We start from the raw sequence: 18,094 nt of genomic DNA on the forward strand, positions 1-18,094 counted from the left end.
TAGATACGTTTGTTGTGAGTCCACGCAAATACTCCAGTCATTGCATGGTGGGGAACAAATTCTGTTGGTCTGGCTTTAATCTCCCCATAGTTCGATGGGATTTTATATGGAGAGAAGTTTCCAAAAGCAACACGACAGTCAAAGATATTACTGTCTTTCTTATTGCCCCTTTGTTGCCATTATAATGTAAATTAATATGCATATTTATTATAATATATCACATGCCATGTATTTTATTATATATTAGTGTGATATATATACTTATCTAGAATAATATCATATAAAATTTATAATCATAGTAATTTTCTCTATTATCAATTCACTTGCTAGTAATCAGAGCTCATATTTAAATAACACTTTACATTGGTATTTGAAAGAAGAAATAAGCCCTCCCCCAAATTTTCCACACTTTATCCTTGTCTCTTACTACATTCTGGAACTAGTTCCTCAAATAATCAGGGTGGCAGATAACAACATTGGTTGTTACATTTTCAATAGTGACACTTGCTGGTAATTTTAAAAATATTATGTAAATATATATATTATATATATTACATATATATTATATGTATTACATAAATATATGATTTAAAAATTATTTTCTAAAACTTGATTACATTTTATTCGCAGTTTCAAGTTCTCTCCCTCTCTCACCCCCATTCATTGAGAAGACATTTTTAAATCATGCAAACCAGAAAAATTATTTAATTCACCAAAAATAGTTTATGAAAATAACTGTCTAGGACAAATCATGTGTTCTTATTTGAGGCATTTTGAAGGTCTGGTTTTTGTCTTTGTTTTTTTTGCTTACTTCAAGGTCCGGTTCAACTTCTTTCTCTTCTACAAAACCTTCAAATAACTCCCCAGGCTACAGTGGTCTCTGCCCTCCTTTAAATTCATCACACATTATATTGGATCTACTCATTTGACAGATAGGCACAGTCTCCATATCTTAGAATCATAAATCTATTACACTTTTATTTACCTTCTCATGGATTTGTTTTTTCTCTTTTCAATTAGACTGTAAGATCCTAAAGAACAAGACTATGTTTTATTTCATTTTATTTTATTTTTTGAGGCAATCAGGGTTAAGTGACTTGCCCAGGATCACCCAGATAATGTGTCTGAGGGAGGATTTTAATTCAGGTCCTCCTATCTCCAGGGCTGGTGCTCTCTCCATTGTGCCACCTAGCTGCCCCTGTCTTATTACTTATTAACTCAAAACCCATGGAATTTTAGAACTGGAACTTCAGATATCATCTAGGCTGGCAGTACTTAAAATGTGGTCTAAGGTCTGAGACCTGGTTTTTGGACTGAGGTCCAAGACCTTTACAGGGAATGCATGAAGCTAAAACTATTTTTATAATAATACTAATCTGTTATTTGCCTATTAAAATACCCCATTTGTTTTCCAATTCCATATCTGTGTAAGACCAGATTTTCTTCATAAATTTTGACCAAAACAATCTATTATAATAGATTGAATGCAAAAGCAGATAGGAGAATATGGCTGCCTTTAATGAGACCAGATATGAAAGAGATTTGCACACCTACAGAAAACACTGCTACTCTTCTCCCCAATTTTTTTGTTTTGGAAAATAATGTTTTTTTAAATTAAAAAATGTGACATGTGAACATGTAATAGGTTTGTTGTTATTTTTAAATGAATAAAGATTTTTACAATTTATTTGGTTTAATTTTGAAAACGGTAAAGATAAACAAATGTAACAAAAAGCTCTTTGGGGTCCTCAATAATTTTTAAGAATGTAAAGAGTTTCTGAAACCAAAAAAGTTGAGAACCCCTCATGTAGTTTTTGCAGCTTTTTTGTATCCCCTTGAGTATCTAGCACAGTACTTTTCCCATGGCAGGCATTTTTAAAATATTTCTTAACTTGAAAATAAGTACGAAAACAGAATGTGTTCACATAGTAGCCAATGACTTTGCCATCCATGAAATAAATGAACTGTCAGAGATGTCAAAGGGAGGTGGTGTAAACTCCTTGGGAACAGGCACTGTTTCTTTTCCCCAAGTAGTTAGTTTGCAGAGTGGATAAAGCCCTGGACCTGGAATCAGGAAGACCTAGAGTTCAAACCCTACATCAGATGTAGGATTATGTGTGTGTCAGTTGTGTGACCCTAGTAAGGCATGTGTGTGACCAGTTTCTTCATTTGCTAAAAGGGGATCAAAAACAGCACCTACTCTCCAGTGTTGTAAGCATAAAATGACACAACTGTAAAAGCTTTGCAAAACTTAATTAAAGTCTATATAAATGTTAACTATTGCTATCATTATCTTTATAAATTTATATTTTTCTTTCTAGTTTTATATTTTCTCTTTATATGTGGGATCAGGAAAGGCATCTTGTAGGAAGTACCTGAGCTGAGCCTTGAAGGAAGCTAAAAATTCTAAGACATGAAGCGAAGAAGGATCGCATTCCAGGCATGGGGAATAAACTAAAAGCATATAGGTGGGAAATGTAGTGCCTTACCAGGCAACAATGAGAAGGCCATTTTGGCCAATCTTGGAAGCATGAGGGATTGTAGTACGAAATTAGTATGGAAAAAAGGCTGGATCCAAGCTGTGAAGGGTTCTAAATGCTAATCTGAAGACTTTATATTTATCCTAGAAGCAATAGGGAATTAGTAAAGATTCTTGAGCAGAGAAGGGACATGGTCAACTTCTGTTTTTGGAAGACTGTTTTGATAGCTGGACAGAAGGATGGATTAGGGAAGGAAGAACCAGAAAAGGGGTATACAATTAGGAGGCTATTGTTGCAATGGTCCAAGTGAGAGATGATAGGAACTTGATCTATGGCATGGGGCTACATAAATGAAGAGCAACTAGATGAAAAGATGCTGTGGAAGTAGACTTAGCTTCTGATTAGATGTGAGGGAGAGGGAGAATGAATATTTAAAGATGCAAACCTGGTTGGCTAGATTCTGGAAAGCAATTTGGAACTCTGTCCCCAAAGGTACCAAATTACTCATACTCTTGACCCAGCTATGTGACTTCTAGGACTGTACCCCAAAGAAATCAGAAAGAAAAAGGACATATCTTGTACCTATCTGTATAAAAATATCTATAGCAGCTCTTTTTCATGGGAGTCAAATACTGGAAACCAAAGGGCCATCTTTCTATTAGGGAATGACTAAACAAATTTTGGTACATGAAAATAATGGACTATAAGTACATCATAAGAAATGATTAAATGAATAATTTCAGAGAAAATAAGGAAGACCTTGATGAATAAAGATGAAATATGCAACTTGCTTCCTTCCAGAGGGGCCAGATGAACTTAAAAAACAGAAACACTTTTGGACATAGCCAAGGTAGGACTTTTTCTTGCCAGACCATGTCTGTATATGTTTAGATTTTTTCATGTGCTCAATTGGGAAAGGATGTAATGGGATGAACAGATTAATAAAATTTTTAAAAATTAAATTTAAATGTCTGGCTGGCTAGAAATATTGTAGTGCTCTTAATAAATACATTTCCAAGAAGGATGAATTTAAGGGGGAAGGTAGAGACTTATCTTTTGACATTTTGATTTTCGGAAGCCCATCAGGAAGTTGGAGCTCAAGATAAAGTTTTTATTGTTGTTCAGTAATTTCAGTTGTGTCCAATTCTGAGTGATCTCATTTGAGATTTTCTTGGCAAAGAAGTTTGCCATTTCCTTCTCCAGTTCATTTCATAGATGAAGAAACTGAGGCAATCAGACTTGCCCAGGGTCACACAGCTAGTAAGAGTCTGAGACCAGATTTGGAACTTATGAAGATAAGTCTTCCTGACTCTAGTATTCTATCCACTGCACTACCAAGACAGAGTAGGGCTAGGTATATAGATTTGGGAATCATCTAATAGAAATGATACTTGAACCCATGGAATCTGATAATAAGATCACTGAGAGACGGTGTGGGTATATGTACGTATATATGTATATACATGTGCATATATATGCCCAGAACAAAACCTTGAGAGATAACCACAATTAGGGGGAAAGGATCTGGAGTTTTACCCAGCAAGGGAGAAGGAAGAAAAAGACAGATAGGAGGACAACAGGAAGAGCTGAAGAAGCAGAAAGTTATAGGGTGAGGGAGTGGTCAACTGTGTGCAAGGCAGTAGAAAAACGGAGAAGGAAGGTGATTAAGAAAAGGCCAGATTTAATAACTAAGACATCATTTGTAAGTTCCATGGCATGGTAGAATCAGAAACTCAAGTGTAAGGAGGTGAGGAGTGAGAGGTAAGGAAGTAGAGGCAAGGAACAGGCAGCTTTTTTTCTAAGACTTCAATAATGAAATGGAAGAGAAGGATTGCAGATAATGCCTTAAAAGGGGAGAAGGATCAAGTGAGGTGTTGTTTTTTTTAAATATGGCAATGACTTTATCATGTTTATTGGCAAGAGCCAAAGAATAAAGAGAGATTAAATCACAAAAGTGTACCCTGTGCATGGGGAAGGGCTGGAAGCTTCTAGAGGAGAGGAGGGGATGGAATGATGAGATAAAGAGCATAAGCAGAAGGGTTAGCCTTGGCAAGCAGAAGAGGCACATGTTTCTCAGAGATTAGAGCAAATAAGAAGAGACTGGGAGATGACATAAAAAGAGTTTTGAGCTATAAATTAGAGAAAAGAGGTCACATTATAAGTACTGTTAAGAGGGCAACAGGAGCAGGCTAGGAGACTGAATAAGGGAAAAGAGGTTTTAGAATAGCCATTAAAAGACTGTGACCGTCAATGAGGGAAAAATAAAAAGGTTATTTTGCAGCAGTGAGGGTTCAGTTGAGATTAGATGACATAAATTTGTAGTGGATTCTCAGCACTCTAGTATGACATCTTCCAAAGGCATTCTAAGTTTTCTGACCTGAATTGTTTTGTTCTTCCCTAACCAACCTGATGCTTTGACCCACTCCTACCCCTACCTGCAGGTCTCGTAATATTAAAGCAAAACTTGGTGCAGACATCAGGATGGATACAACACACAATAATTCAGAACTTCTGAATTTAAGAGATCTACAAGCATCAGCCTCCTCAGGAAGTGGGATTACCAGCATGTGCCACCACCGAATATTATCTTCTCATGCTTCTCAAATGTATTCTACAGTGCGCTGAAAGCATAGAAGGGGATAAGAAGGTGCTGACTCACAAGTTAGTCAATTAATATTCTATTGTACATAAGTTACCCATAATTATTTATATTTTCCCCTGAAAATTGTCTTGCTATATTTTGCCATATTGATATGTACCATAAAAACGATCATGACCCATTCTTCTTATTGGATTCAACTTGGTACCACTAATATACAGTATTAGTGTATGTCCTGCCAAATAATGATAATTTTTACCTTATCAAGGAATTAAAAAGGTAAATCTAATGTAGAATTCACATATCCCTGTTGGTGTACCAAGATAGGGAAACAGACAGAAGTAACACTGGTGCTAAGAATGTACACAGAGCAAAATACATTTTCCTAATAAGTCAATTTGATGGAAACGGAGAGTCTTGCACTTAATTTATTTAGCATATAGTCCTGGCCAAAATCCAAAAGGGCTCTGAAAGCTCTTAAATTTTCAGACTAAGTTTCATGGATAAGAATAAAAGCAATTCAATAGGAAAATGCCCACAAAGAAAAATCTGTAAATGGATTACAAGGAAATATAATCAGAAATTTAACCAAAAAAAGCTGGTTTTATTATGAAACACAAAACTTACATTAAAAAAATCAGTGCCTTTTTTTTGTAATAGTATAATTCCTTAATATATTTTTGAAAGGAACTAAATTTCACTAAAAGACTTGTAATTTGAAGGTTTTTAATTAGAGGAGGAGGGAGTACAAGATAGCTGTCTTCAAAATACATAAAAGGTTGTCATATGAAAAAGGGATTCAACTTATTTTGCTTGGCCAAAACGAGGACCAGTTTGTAGAAGGTGCAGAGACAGGTTTTAGCTAGAGTAAAGAAAATCTTCATAACACTTAAAGGTATCCAAAGTAGAATCAATTCCCTTGGGAGGTAGTAGATTCCAATTAACAAAAAGCTTTCAAGGAAAGATTACTTGCTGGGGATGTTGTAGAGTTATGGGATTGTTTTTGGATTATGAGTTGGAGTAGATAGTCAGCGAGGTCCATTTCAATTTGGAGGTACTGTAATTATAACTCTCACTTCTACTCCTTCCCCAATTTTTCTCTTTTGATCCAAAGGAATAGATTTTCATCAGCTCCTTTAAGATTGTGGGGAATAGGATGAAGAGTTGATTTGATTCTGGAGTGAATTTGATGAGTCTGAATATCCAATACAGACAATTTAGTTAAATATATCGTATTCCTCCTCTTCTCAAGAGGCTTATGCTTGATTAATGTTGAGATTACAACTCATGTTGTGTGCTTACTACCTGTGGACATTAATTTTATTTTCAAAAACAAAAACACTTGATATTTCAAAAAGATACCTTTCTTCTTTGAGTTGGGTAAGCATTCCTGTTCTTCTTTGATTGATGGTCTGTAAGACTTTATCCGACAGAAAAAGGACCGCCTTGCACCAGAATACAGATGAGTTGTTCCCTTAGGGAAATTTGCTTGGACTTGAAAGCCAGCTTTCATAACACATATGGGTGAGAGAATCATCAGAAAAAAATGTTCTTGAGTAATAATAAAATTTTTGTTCCCTAACACTTTTTAACCACTCCTTACATTTCTCAGCTTACAGTAAATGAAAAACAATTGCCTTTATGCTTTAATGTAATAGCAGCCAAATATTAACAAAATGACAGCAGCATAGATCCAAAAATGGCAGTTACAAGGCAGTTACATGTAATCTCATTTTGAATTTTAAAAGCTTTCATTTTTTTCTTTGAGTTAAATTTTTTTTGAAGTATAGAAGGAATAATTAGTTGACATCTATAAGTATATTTCAAATGTGAGGGAGGAAAGCTCCCAAGTAAATAGATAACAGTGATCAAATGGAAAAAATGCTAACTTTTTGCCTATTTCATATTTCACCATCATTTTTATACCTCAGTGATCTATGATTTCATCAGTGTGGAGCCTCTCTCCACTGATACAGATCATGATTAATTAAAGTATAAGTCAAGTGATGTCTGTCTCTCTTATGATATCGTTGGTATTAGGATTTTCCAGTGAGAAACTTCCTCTACCATACGAATGCAGACTGGCAGCTTCTCTACATCTTAGATTGTTAGAGATTTCTGGGAATCGAGAGGTTAAGTGACTTGCCCAGGATTAAACAGCCAGTATGTGTCAGAAGTGGAACTCAAACTCAGGTCTTTATAACTCTGAGGTCAGCTCTCTGTTTACTATCGATTCTTTTCACATTCTTTTGTTACAAAAACACAAATATTATATGATCTGAAGTCCATTGAAGTTTACCACTTAAAGCTGTGTGGCTCTGGGTGAGTAAATCATTATGTTTTGGCAAATGAATATAAGAATGATACAGATCAGTGATGGTTCCTGAGTATGACAGCAAAACAGGACTCTGATTCTTGAACCATATCTTTTCATCTTAGAGAGAAAATATTTGAAAGCAAAAGTGTCACTTTGTTATGCAAAATAAAGAACTTTTTGATATGGCTTTTGAAAGATTGTTTATAGATTTAAATAGCAGAGTCTAACAACGTATGCATATTTGAATAAGTTGATACTGTGATGTATGAACGCTTGATCTCAACTTTTAAACAACTAATCATAGTCTTTTAAAACAGTGATCATAGTAACACTTACTTTTGGCATCTATCAGCTTCTCTCTTGGCGAAATATCAGAAGAAGAAAGCTGTTCCTTTACTTTGGCAACATCTTTTGGATGTAAGTAGTCAAATAAGCTTTGTCCGGTCAAACTTTCCTAATTATAAGATAGACTGTTCATTTCAAAGAAGTATAATAAATCCTACTCCCACTTTCCCTCCCAGGTACACAAAATAAATATAGCTACTTTTGTTGAAGTTCATAATAAACCAAGATGTTTTCCTGATACAATGTAAACTTAAACTAATCCATTTTATGTTTGGGGTAAACATTATTCACTTCTTCTATATCATCTTCTAAATCTTCCCCATTCCCCTGCTCACCCCTCTGCCAAGAACTGATAAATTCAGTTCAGTACCATACATTTCCAAATCCATACACTTGCATTCTAATCACACTAGGATATACCCTAAAGTTATTGAGCCCAGGAAAGTAGGAAATTAAAATGTGGCAGACAAAGATAGAAGTGATTCTATAAAGTAATTTATAATTCTAGTAAAGAACAAAGTAATTCCAGTAAAGAACAAAAAGATGAGTAATGCCAGATATAAACCAAACTAAATCTACGACCAAAATAACAACCCAGCTGTCCTTTGGGTGTGCCATATGATTCCTTCTTCCATGGCTTTTGTTAACACCATTTCTGGAACCAGGAAAGCTCTTATTTCATCATTTCTATTTCTTTAATTCCTACTCATCTTACTTCCAGTTCCTTTTCTGACCACTTCTATCTACAATGATTTCTCTTATGACTCGTTGTTTGTATACTGTTCTCCCTGCCTGGAACATACTCTCCCCTCTTCTCCAGTTACTTATGTCCTAACTTTCTGTGCCTTGGTGGAAAGACAACTGAATTAAAGAAAAAATTAAAGTTGTAGGCCAATCAAAAGGCGATGGAAATATACACAGTTGTTGTGTACAACACATTATTGAAGAGGAATTGAGCAGAAGGGAGTAGAATAAAACACTGTCACAGAGATGTGAAAACCAAAAAGCTCATGGGCTTATCATGCAATGAGAGTGAGGGATAACATATGACTGTTCTGTATGCTCTATTGAAATCTTCAAAATGTCAAGAGACCGAGAAGACCAACAGGTGATGACAGAGAGGTGATGGACTAGAGGTGAAGAAGGAGATACACATTCTTGGACATAGCTAATGTATGAATTTGTTTTGCTTGACTACGTTTATTGGTTATTGGGAAAAATTTGAGGGGAGGAGTAGATGCAAAGGAGAAAAATAATATACAAAAAACAAAGAATGATAAGAGCATCAATGAAGCATTTTTTTAAGTGCACAGAACAGAATGGAAGGACGTTCAGAAGGAAATCCTCACAAGCAGGACAATTTTGGAACTAACATGTGGAAGGCATTATCTACTTTAGAAATTTAGCTACATAGAATGGAGACTTGTGATCCATGAATAATCCTCTTTTTTCTGTTCTCAGTATTCAAAAATGCTCATATTTGTTGATGTTTAGAAAGCTCAGATTAAAAAAAGTTTTAATTAAAAATTAATTTTAAAAAAAAAGAGACCTGAAGGAAGGTTCCCTGCTTTGAGTGGATCCCTTGTGGACAATTTATCTGAAAACACAAACAAGGACTGTACAGGATGAAAAGTTGTGGATGGATTGTGGATAGACTGTACTGTAGGAGGAAGTACCCACATGGAAGACAGCACAAATCTACACTAGTGTTGAAGTTCAGCTAGATTTTGATTAGCGCAAATAATGAATTCCCTTGAAGTCACTTTATTTGAATTTTGTGCTACATATTTCCATTGAATTGGAACCAATTACCATCTTTCATATAATTATAACTTCAAACAGTGAGAATTCAAATACTTGCAACTACTACAGAGGATTTGGTATTCCCATTAGTCCAACCTCCTTGTTTTTCAATACAGCAGTTTCTTAGTAAGCAATCTAACCCAAAGGGCATTCATTAGTCCTTGAGAAATGAAGCCACTGCCATTATCACAGTATTTTACTCAAGGACATATTTTGAAGCAGTATCATTCAAGGTCCTATCAGCAACTTTCTCAAAAGAAATACTGCTTCTGGAATTTTTATATTAATGAATAGAAGTTATTTAGTTACATTATATTTATACAAAAAAGTTAAAAATAAACTGCTGTAAAACTACTCTAAGTCTTTGAAAAGTAATGTGACATACCTGATCATAATTAAGTGTTTTGGAAACTGATTTAGAGACAAACAGAATTTTTCCTCGATCACATCCAACAACAAATAGGAACCCATCTGCAATCTAAAATAATAATATTAATAATAACAACAAATAATATTACAAGTAATTCTTTTTCATATTTTTGAAAGGTTTGATTTTGAAGAAAATATTGTGGCCTGCCAAATAAACTAAGTATTCATTTATTTTAATTTACATCATAAGAAAAATTCAACAAAATATAAAAGAGAACCACAGTATATAAGATTCTTAAATCTAAGCATAAACTCATGCTTTTCAACTTGAATGCAAGTTCAGACATGGAATACATTGCTCTTAAAGGTTATCATGTTTATTTCATAACAAGTATCCTTACAACATTTCTAATGTATTAGTGACATGCACTTGGGGATCACATTTTTATTTTAAAAGAGGTTAGAAAAGTTTGCCAGTCTTTCAATTAATAACACATGTAACTTGACCCTAGCTGTTCAGACCACATAAACAAAGCACCTACTACTACTGTCTATGGACAATGTATTCTAATTGAGGGATGACTGAACCTCTTGAAAGTTAACCTGAAAATCTAAATTTCAATAAAATACCCTGCCTTTCCTCTTCCCCCTCACTGAAGCAAATAGAAAGTCATTACCATCACATAAAACATCTTTGAATTTTATTATAAGCAGCAAGATAGTGCAGTGGATAAAGCACCAGTTCTGGCATTAGTTCAAATCTGAACTCAGTCACTTACTAGCTCTGTGACCGTACACAAGTCACTTTATTTGCCTCAGTTTCCTCATCTGTAAAATGAGCTGGAGAAGGAAATGGTAAAACACTGCAGCATTTTTGCCAAAAAAAAAACCCAAATGGGGTCACAGCGTCAGACAACTGAAACAACTGAACAACAACATTTTATTATAAACTTCCTGCATAGTCAATACTTTTTAATTAAAAAGATATTCAGCATAAATTGGAAAACCTAGTGGAGTTTAGTACACAAGATCAGCATGAGATTAGTATATGACAAGAAAAGTAAGATCTAGTGAAAACAGTACTAAATAATATTGTATTATTTGCTTTAATTTCTATATGTATATTTGAAGGTTCTACGTGTATTCTTTATGTATATGTCTATATGTATATTTGTTCTATACGTATTTTTGAAGGTTCAGTAGGGAATATGGTTTAATAGCTTTAGTAATAATTTTTTACTATAAAGGGAGTTAGAAAAGTAGGCTAATCTCTCAGCTATCATAATAGCTTGAAACTGGTAGCTCAGATCACCTGGGCCAAAACAACTACCAACACATGACCTGGCTGGTGACGCTACTATTCTCTAATCATACAAAGGATCAGGTTTTGAAGGATAACTCAAGGGGGCAACTTTTGAGAAAGGTGAACCTAAAGCCCAGGCAGAGGAAGTGAAGGTGACAGTGAACATCCCAAATTATTTGCTGATAATCACTTAATCAGAGATTTATATTATGTATAGAGATACAGGTCCTGAAAGAAGAGAAAACAGATGGGTGAATTTTGAAGGAGTGTGCATGGGGACAGGAAAATAATAATTTAAAAAATGATAGATATATTTTTGTTGTTGTTCAATCATTTCAGTTGTGTCTGACCCTTCATGATTCCATTTTGGGGTTTTCTTGGCAAAGATTTTAGAGTGGTTTGCCATTTCCTTTTTCAGCTCATTTGACAGATGAGAAAACAGAGGCAAACAAGGTTAAGTGACTTGCCCAGGGTCACACAGCTAGTAAGTGTTTGAGGCCAGATTTGAATTCAGGAAGATGAGTTCTGATTCCCAGTCTGGCACTCTATCCACTATACCAACTGACTGCCTATGTATGTATGTATATACATATACTTCCTTACTGTTTGCAAAATGTTTACAAACAGGAAAAATCTCTGGACATCAGAGCAGCTGGTAGAGTCTGGGTTTGAGAGGATCCATGAAGCGCCATATCCCTTAGGTAGACTACTGGGCTAATGACAAAGGAAGAACCCCTACAAACTACCTGATCTCACAATTTTGCTTAGTCTTGTCTACACACACTCCTTGCTTACGTTGTTGACTCTGGAACACGTTTACTATGGCCAAAACTGTATGTATTCTTTTGTTATAATAAAGAAAGCAGGGTTCATTATTCCCAAGTTATAGACCTTCCCTTCCCCTTCCTCCCCCAGTAAAACAAAAAGGAAAGGCAAATAAGGACAAGAATGGAGGAAATATATGTCTTACTTACCTTGAGGATTAAATGTCTCAGCTCATCATCTTGTATAAATGTAGGCTTGTAATTATCTCCTGCATAAGAACTGGTAGAGCCTAAAAATAAGAAGCAAACATAAAGATATCCTGAAAACACACTCTAGGATGAAATATACATTGTTTTCCAGAAATCTTTTTAAAACAGTAGATTGTCATGAAGCTCATAGTCAAGTCTCTCTCTCTCTCTCTCTCTCTCTCTCTCTCTCTCTGTCTCTCTGTCTGTCTGTCTCTCTCTCTACCTCTCTACATATATATATATATATGCATATATATATACATATACATATGATTTAAGTGGAAGCTGGAGAAAGGAATTCTGTTCCTTGAGGCAAACCTGTTTTGTCCCCCTAATCTGAAGTGAAGGAAATATAAATGACTTACTCTGGCACAGTGATTGTATGTGATATGGGACTATATGTGACTTATTTTTATGGTAAGAATGTACAGTCAAATTTGGGTGGTGCAGTAGTACAGGGCCTGGAGTCAAGAAGACTTATCTTCCTGAGTTCAAATCTGACCTTAGATGTTTACTCAGATCTTTCCTGACTTCAAGCCCAACTCTTTATGTATTGTACCACCTAGCCGCCATACTGAAGTAGTCATTCTTTTTCTTTCTATTTTGTGAGAATTCTTTATTTATTTGCTTTCAAATGACAAATTAATGGATGGAAGGAACTATGTATTTTTTAACTTGTGCAAAACATAATGAATACTTCATATGTAAAAAGACTTCTATTTAGTTCAATAGTCAGTGTTTGGCACATAGTAGGTGCTTAATAAATGTTCATTCATTTCCTTGTTCAATATACATACAATAGAATTATGTCTATCAGTATCTTTACTTCGAATATTTGGCTAACTGGGTAAGTAAAGTAGCACAGACTGGATACATTGTTTTTCTGAGTTTCAAAATGTCACAAGGGGAAGCAGTACCACAGAGGTGGACACTGTTTCTGGATTGTGGCACTCCCAAGTAATAACAAATTACCTCCTACTCAGAAACATAACACAAGCCACTTAGCATCATTGATTTAGAATTGGGAGGGATCTCAGAGGCTTTCTAGTCCAATCCTCTCATTTTATAGATAAAGAATTGAGATCTAGAAGATAAAATGACTTGATGAAATGGTAATAAGAAGTATCTATCCTAAGTTGTATCTAGCTCTTTGTGACCCCATTTGGGGTTTTCTTGGCAAAGATACTAGAATGGTTTGTTATTTCCTTCTCTAGCTCATTTTACAGATGAGGAAACTGAAGCAAACAGGGTTAAGTGACTTGCCCAAGGTAACTCAGCTAGTAAGTATCTGAGGCCAGATTTGAACTATCCATTATCCACTGTGCCACCTATTTGCCCCTAACAGATATTATATATTTGTCCACTCTTTCCAAGGCCATTCTAGTTTTCATTTGAATGAGTAATTCAAAATTCAGGAACAAAGAAGGATCTGATGAAATTTTTGTAGTTTGGGTAGACACTATTTTTATTGTACAAAAAACTAAATCATCATAAATTCTAAAGACACCATCAGAAAAATTTCCATGAGAAATAAGAGTTGGAATTATCTAAAGATACCACATCAGGGAGCTTTCCAATGAGTTCACTTTTAAAAATAGCAAATAAAAGAGGCTCTCTTCAAGCTGGTACAATGAATGGCGGTAGGTCAGTCCAGTTCTCTATTAATTATTCCAGCAAGGATTAAAAAAGAAGAGCACCAGACCAAGCAATCATCAATAAATCCAAGGAAAAACTACAGTGAGTACATCTTGCCCACCCAAGTCCACCCAAAGAGATAGCCAAAAGTTCAGTCAGAAAAAGTCAGCTAAGAGGGAGAAGCCAGAGATCCCTGCAGCCTGCAGTTGCAGAATGGGGCCAGGAAGAGAGAGCCCTGAAGAGACTATGCCTATGATACTCTGACCCCAAGACAGGATCTGAAGCCTTCTGTACTAAGATTAGAGGCATAATGAGCTTGCCCCTTGGACTAGACTGGCCCAGAGCTGATAACCCCTGGTACCCCTCTTGAAAGCAGACCAGATCACCTCATTATCTTCTCATGGAGACTGCCTTTTATAATTATATTATATTATATCATATCATATTATATTATGTTGCCAGTCACTCATTGGATAGAATTGCTTCTGTGGTTCATTAAGAACAGAGGGCTTATTACCCACGCCCCACTTAATACAGATCAATACTAAAGAAAATGTCGTCATTCCATCAACAAGTATAACCTTGCAACAGTAACAGACCCCTTAAAAATCAGATCAGATCTGGCAGAGGTCTGCAGCTCTGTGAGAGAGCATGAAATGCTAGAACAAAAGTTGAAATAGAATAGAAATAGTTGAAAAGTAGAATAGAAATATGAATAGAATAGAAATGGAACAAAAAAATAGAACAAAAGTTGAAAGACTGAAAAAAATCAGAAATGGAAAGTGCCTTCGATCAAAGACAAATGACCTTGAAAACAGGTCAAGGAAGGAGGACTTTAGTCATCAAATTAGATGAAAACCTAGTCCAGGGGTGGGGAACCTGTGCCTCAAGCCCACAGGTGACCCTCTAGGTCCTCAGATGCAGCCCTTTGAATCCATACTTCACAGAACAAATCCCCTTAATAAAAGGTCTTATTCTATAAAACTTGGACTCAGTCAAAAGGACCTGGAAGGCCTCCAGGTCACAGGTTCTCCACCCCTCACCTAGACCATAAAAAAAGCATAGAAACCATATTTCAAGAAATCATGAATGAAAACTGCCCAGACCTAAAAGAATCCCAAGGCAAAGTGACAAATAGAATTCACTAGTCATCTCTGAGAAGAAAGCCCAGTACGAAACTTCCTAGGAACCTTAGCTAAAATCCAGAGCTTCAAGTACAACAGTTAACAAATATTTATAGGACAAGGGAAAGGAAGGAGATGGGTAGCGAAAGACCTCCCACAGAATTTCTGATTTGAATGGAGTCTTCTGCCTTCTAGCTTCCCTTGCCTTCTGTTATTTCTATGATTTGTTCTTTGACCTACTAATCCTTTGATGGGTTATAATTACTATTTACTCTTCAATTAATTTCAGTCCTTTTTTCAAAAGTTCATTATTGAATGTAATTCTCATTGCATTGTGGTTGGTAAATGATGTGTTTGATATTTTTACTTTTATGAATTTGAGGTTTTTATGCCCTAGGACATGGTCAGCTGAAGGGGAGAGCAACCTTCTGGAGAAGATATGAAGAAATAACAGGAAATCTCATTAAAGAAAATGACCATTGAGAGCACACCTTGAATATGCTGCAGTTTGTCCTATAACGCCTAACCTTTCTTCTGACATATTGTTTTTGCACCATTTTTTTAAAGTCCTCCTAATAGTACTTGACATTCTTTGAAAAACTTGAGTTCAATTCAATTCAACAAGCATTTATTAAGCACCTACTGTATGCATAGCATTGTCTTTGCCTTCATGGAGAGTACAGCTTAATGGGGAATAAGATATCAACATAGATAGCTCTAACATTTTAAGTACATTAGAGAGTTACAAAACAAAGTGCTAAGTAAGGTCCAAAAGGAGAAACTCATTAATAACCCAGGAACTGGGGTAGGCTTTGTGGAGGAGTTCACATTTGAGTTGTCAGGTCTTGTCAAGGTGATTAAAAGGAACCAGGGATATTTAACTTAAACAAAAGAAGACTTAAGAGAAATGAGTCTGGAGACTTAATTTTTTTTTTTTTTAGAGATTGTCATGTGTAAGAAAGATCAACTTATTATATTTGGGCCCAAAGTGCACTGAATTGAATTGAACCAGGCAGAAGCTAAAGACAGGCATATTTTGGCTCAATATAAAAATTGACTTCTTGGCAATTGTAAGTTCCATGCAACTGGAGGTCTTTAAGCAGAGACTGAATGGTTGATTGTCAGGAATGTTGAAAGGGGTTTCACATAGAGGGTTAGGGTAGATTGTATTACGTTGCCAACATTAAGATGTCGTTATTGATTTGTTACTGGGATAAAAGCTTAAGGAAAATGTTACGGAAACTTTATGGAAACTTTCACTGATGCCAAAAGATCAAATAATCTATTACACAACAGACTGTAATTAAAAATTGGGTCCCAGAAAATTCCCCCAAAAAGAAGTTTCCCCAGTTAACTCCCACCACTAACCATTCCACTGCCATCACCAGGAACATCAGGACCTTTTCATCTCCCATTTGACCATAAAGTTCCTGCCCTATTGTATCTTTTAGTATACAGCACACATACCAAGATGAGATATTTAGACCTGTGAGAGCTACTTTAATAGGTCTCTCATGGACAGCATAGTGCTATTGAAACTGCACTGGATCTGGAATGAGAAAACTTGGTTTCAAACTGAGTCTTCTTGTACAACTCCTTCCACACCTCAATACTTTCCCAGGATACCATCGTGCACTGGCTACTCTCCTTCTTGATCTAGACACACTGAGGAAGCAGTTCAATCTGCACTATCCTCTACTTTTTGCCCCCTTGTCTCATTGCTGATCATGCCTTGCCAGACCTCAGCCTTGGATTTCTTGCACTATCCACCACCTTCCTTCTTATTCACATGCTGCAGAATCAAGCTAGAGGAAGCCACAAATCCATGCTGATTTGGTCTGTAACAAATTGATGTTATATAAACTCAGCTGGGTCCTCTTGTCAACAAGACAATCCTTTACCCATGATGAAAAAATGCTGTCCACCTCCAGAGACAGAAATGATGAATTCTGAGTGCAGATGGAAATACTTTTTTTTCACTTTATTTTTCTAGTTTATGTGTGTGAGTTTTCTTTTGTAACATGGCTAATATGGAAACAGAAGAGGAGAAAGTGAGCCTGGTGACCTTGTACAGCCCTCCCTCACTCAAATTAAAGTCAACTGCAAGTCATGTCATCATTTCCATGATATCATGGTCCTCTTTGAAAACAAAGGACCAATACAATACAATATATGTTTTGCAGGACTTCACATGTATAGTCCACATCATCTTCCTTGCCTTCTCAAGGAGTGGGAGAGAGGCACAGGCAGAAAGGAGGGAGAGAATTTGGAACTCAGAATTCTAAAAAATGATTGTTAAAATTTTTTAAATGTAATTGGGAAATATTTAATGAAATAAATATTTTTTTTCAAAAAAGCAAGGCAATCCTTATACTCCTCTCTCATAGTTTCTCTGTCCCACTCACCACCAGTGTCTGCTCCAAGTCTTATTTTTCAAGTATCCCAAGGCATCCACTCCTACCCTCTCAGCTGAAAAAAATTCACTGAATTCACTGAAAACAAAATTGAGGCCCTCTGTTAAGAGTTTCCTCTTCTTCTCTCCTACTTATCTCACATCCTTTTGATACTTCCCTGTTTTCATCTTTACTCCAGGCTCTAATAAAGAAACAACCCTTCTGTTTGCCTAAGCAAACCCCAATACATGCATCTTTGATCCCTTTCCTCCCACTTTCTCTGGCACTCTCTCTAATCTTCAATCCTTCCCTATCTACTGGCTCCTTCCCTGCTGCCTACAATTAGGTTTGTGTCTCCCCCATCCTCAAAAATCCCTGGCTTGATCCAATCATCTCTGCTAGCTATTGTTCTATAGATCTCTCCTCTTCTCAGCTAGACTTGAAAAAGCTTCCTATAGTTAGGTGCCTCTACTTCATGTCCTCCCATTCTCTTCTTTTCTTTTTTATTTCTTTTTAAAGTATTTTATTTGTTTTCAATGTTGTACAATCACTTCCATATATCTTATGTTTTTTCCCCTCCCTCCCTCTCCTTCCCCCTTCCCTCCTTATTCCTTCCCCAAGATGGTGTGTAATTTTATATAGGTTCTACACATACATTCCTATTAAATACATTTTCACCTTAGTCATGTTGCATAGAAGAATTAAAATAAATG

General features: G+C 35.8%; 1 protein-coding gene across 2 annotated transcripts in view; it reads right to left on the reverse strand.

The window, feature by feature from the left end:
- The window catches only part of BMAL2 (basic helix-loop-helix ARNT like 2), a 79,241-nt gene that overhangs the window by 29,395 nt on the left and 31,752 nt on the right, over positions 1 to 18,094 (reverse strand). For both annotated transcript variants that reach the window (XM_072653435.1, XM_072653434.1), the window contains exons 5-8: positions 12,191 to 12,270; positions 9,930 to 10,022; positions 7,733 to 7,850; positions 6,442 to 6,585 (exon numbers count right to left, since the gene is read on the reverse strand). In XM_072653435.1, coding sequence (XP_072509536.1) covers positions 6,442 to 6,585; positions 7,733 to 7,850; positions 9,930 to 10,022; positions 12,191 to 12,270 — 435 coding nt within the window. The remainder of the gene's footprint in view (positions 1 to 6,441; positions 6,586 to 7,732; positions 7,851 to 9,929; positions 10,023 to 12,190; positions 12,271 to 18,094) is intronic.

This window comes from Notamacropus eugenii, chromosome 3 (assembly GCF_028372415.1).
Source record: "Notamacropus eugenii isolate mMacEug1 chromosome 3, mMacEug1.pri_v2, whole genome shotgun sequence".
Taxonomy (NCBI): Eukaryota; Metazoa; Chordata; class Mammalia; order Diprotodontia; family Macropodidae; genus Notamacropus; species Notamacropus eugenii.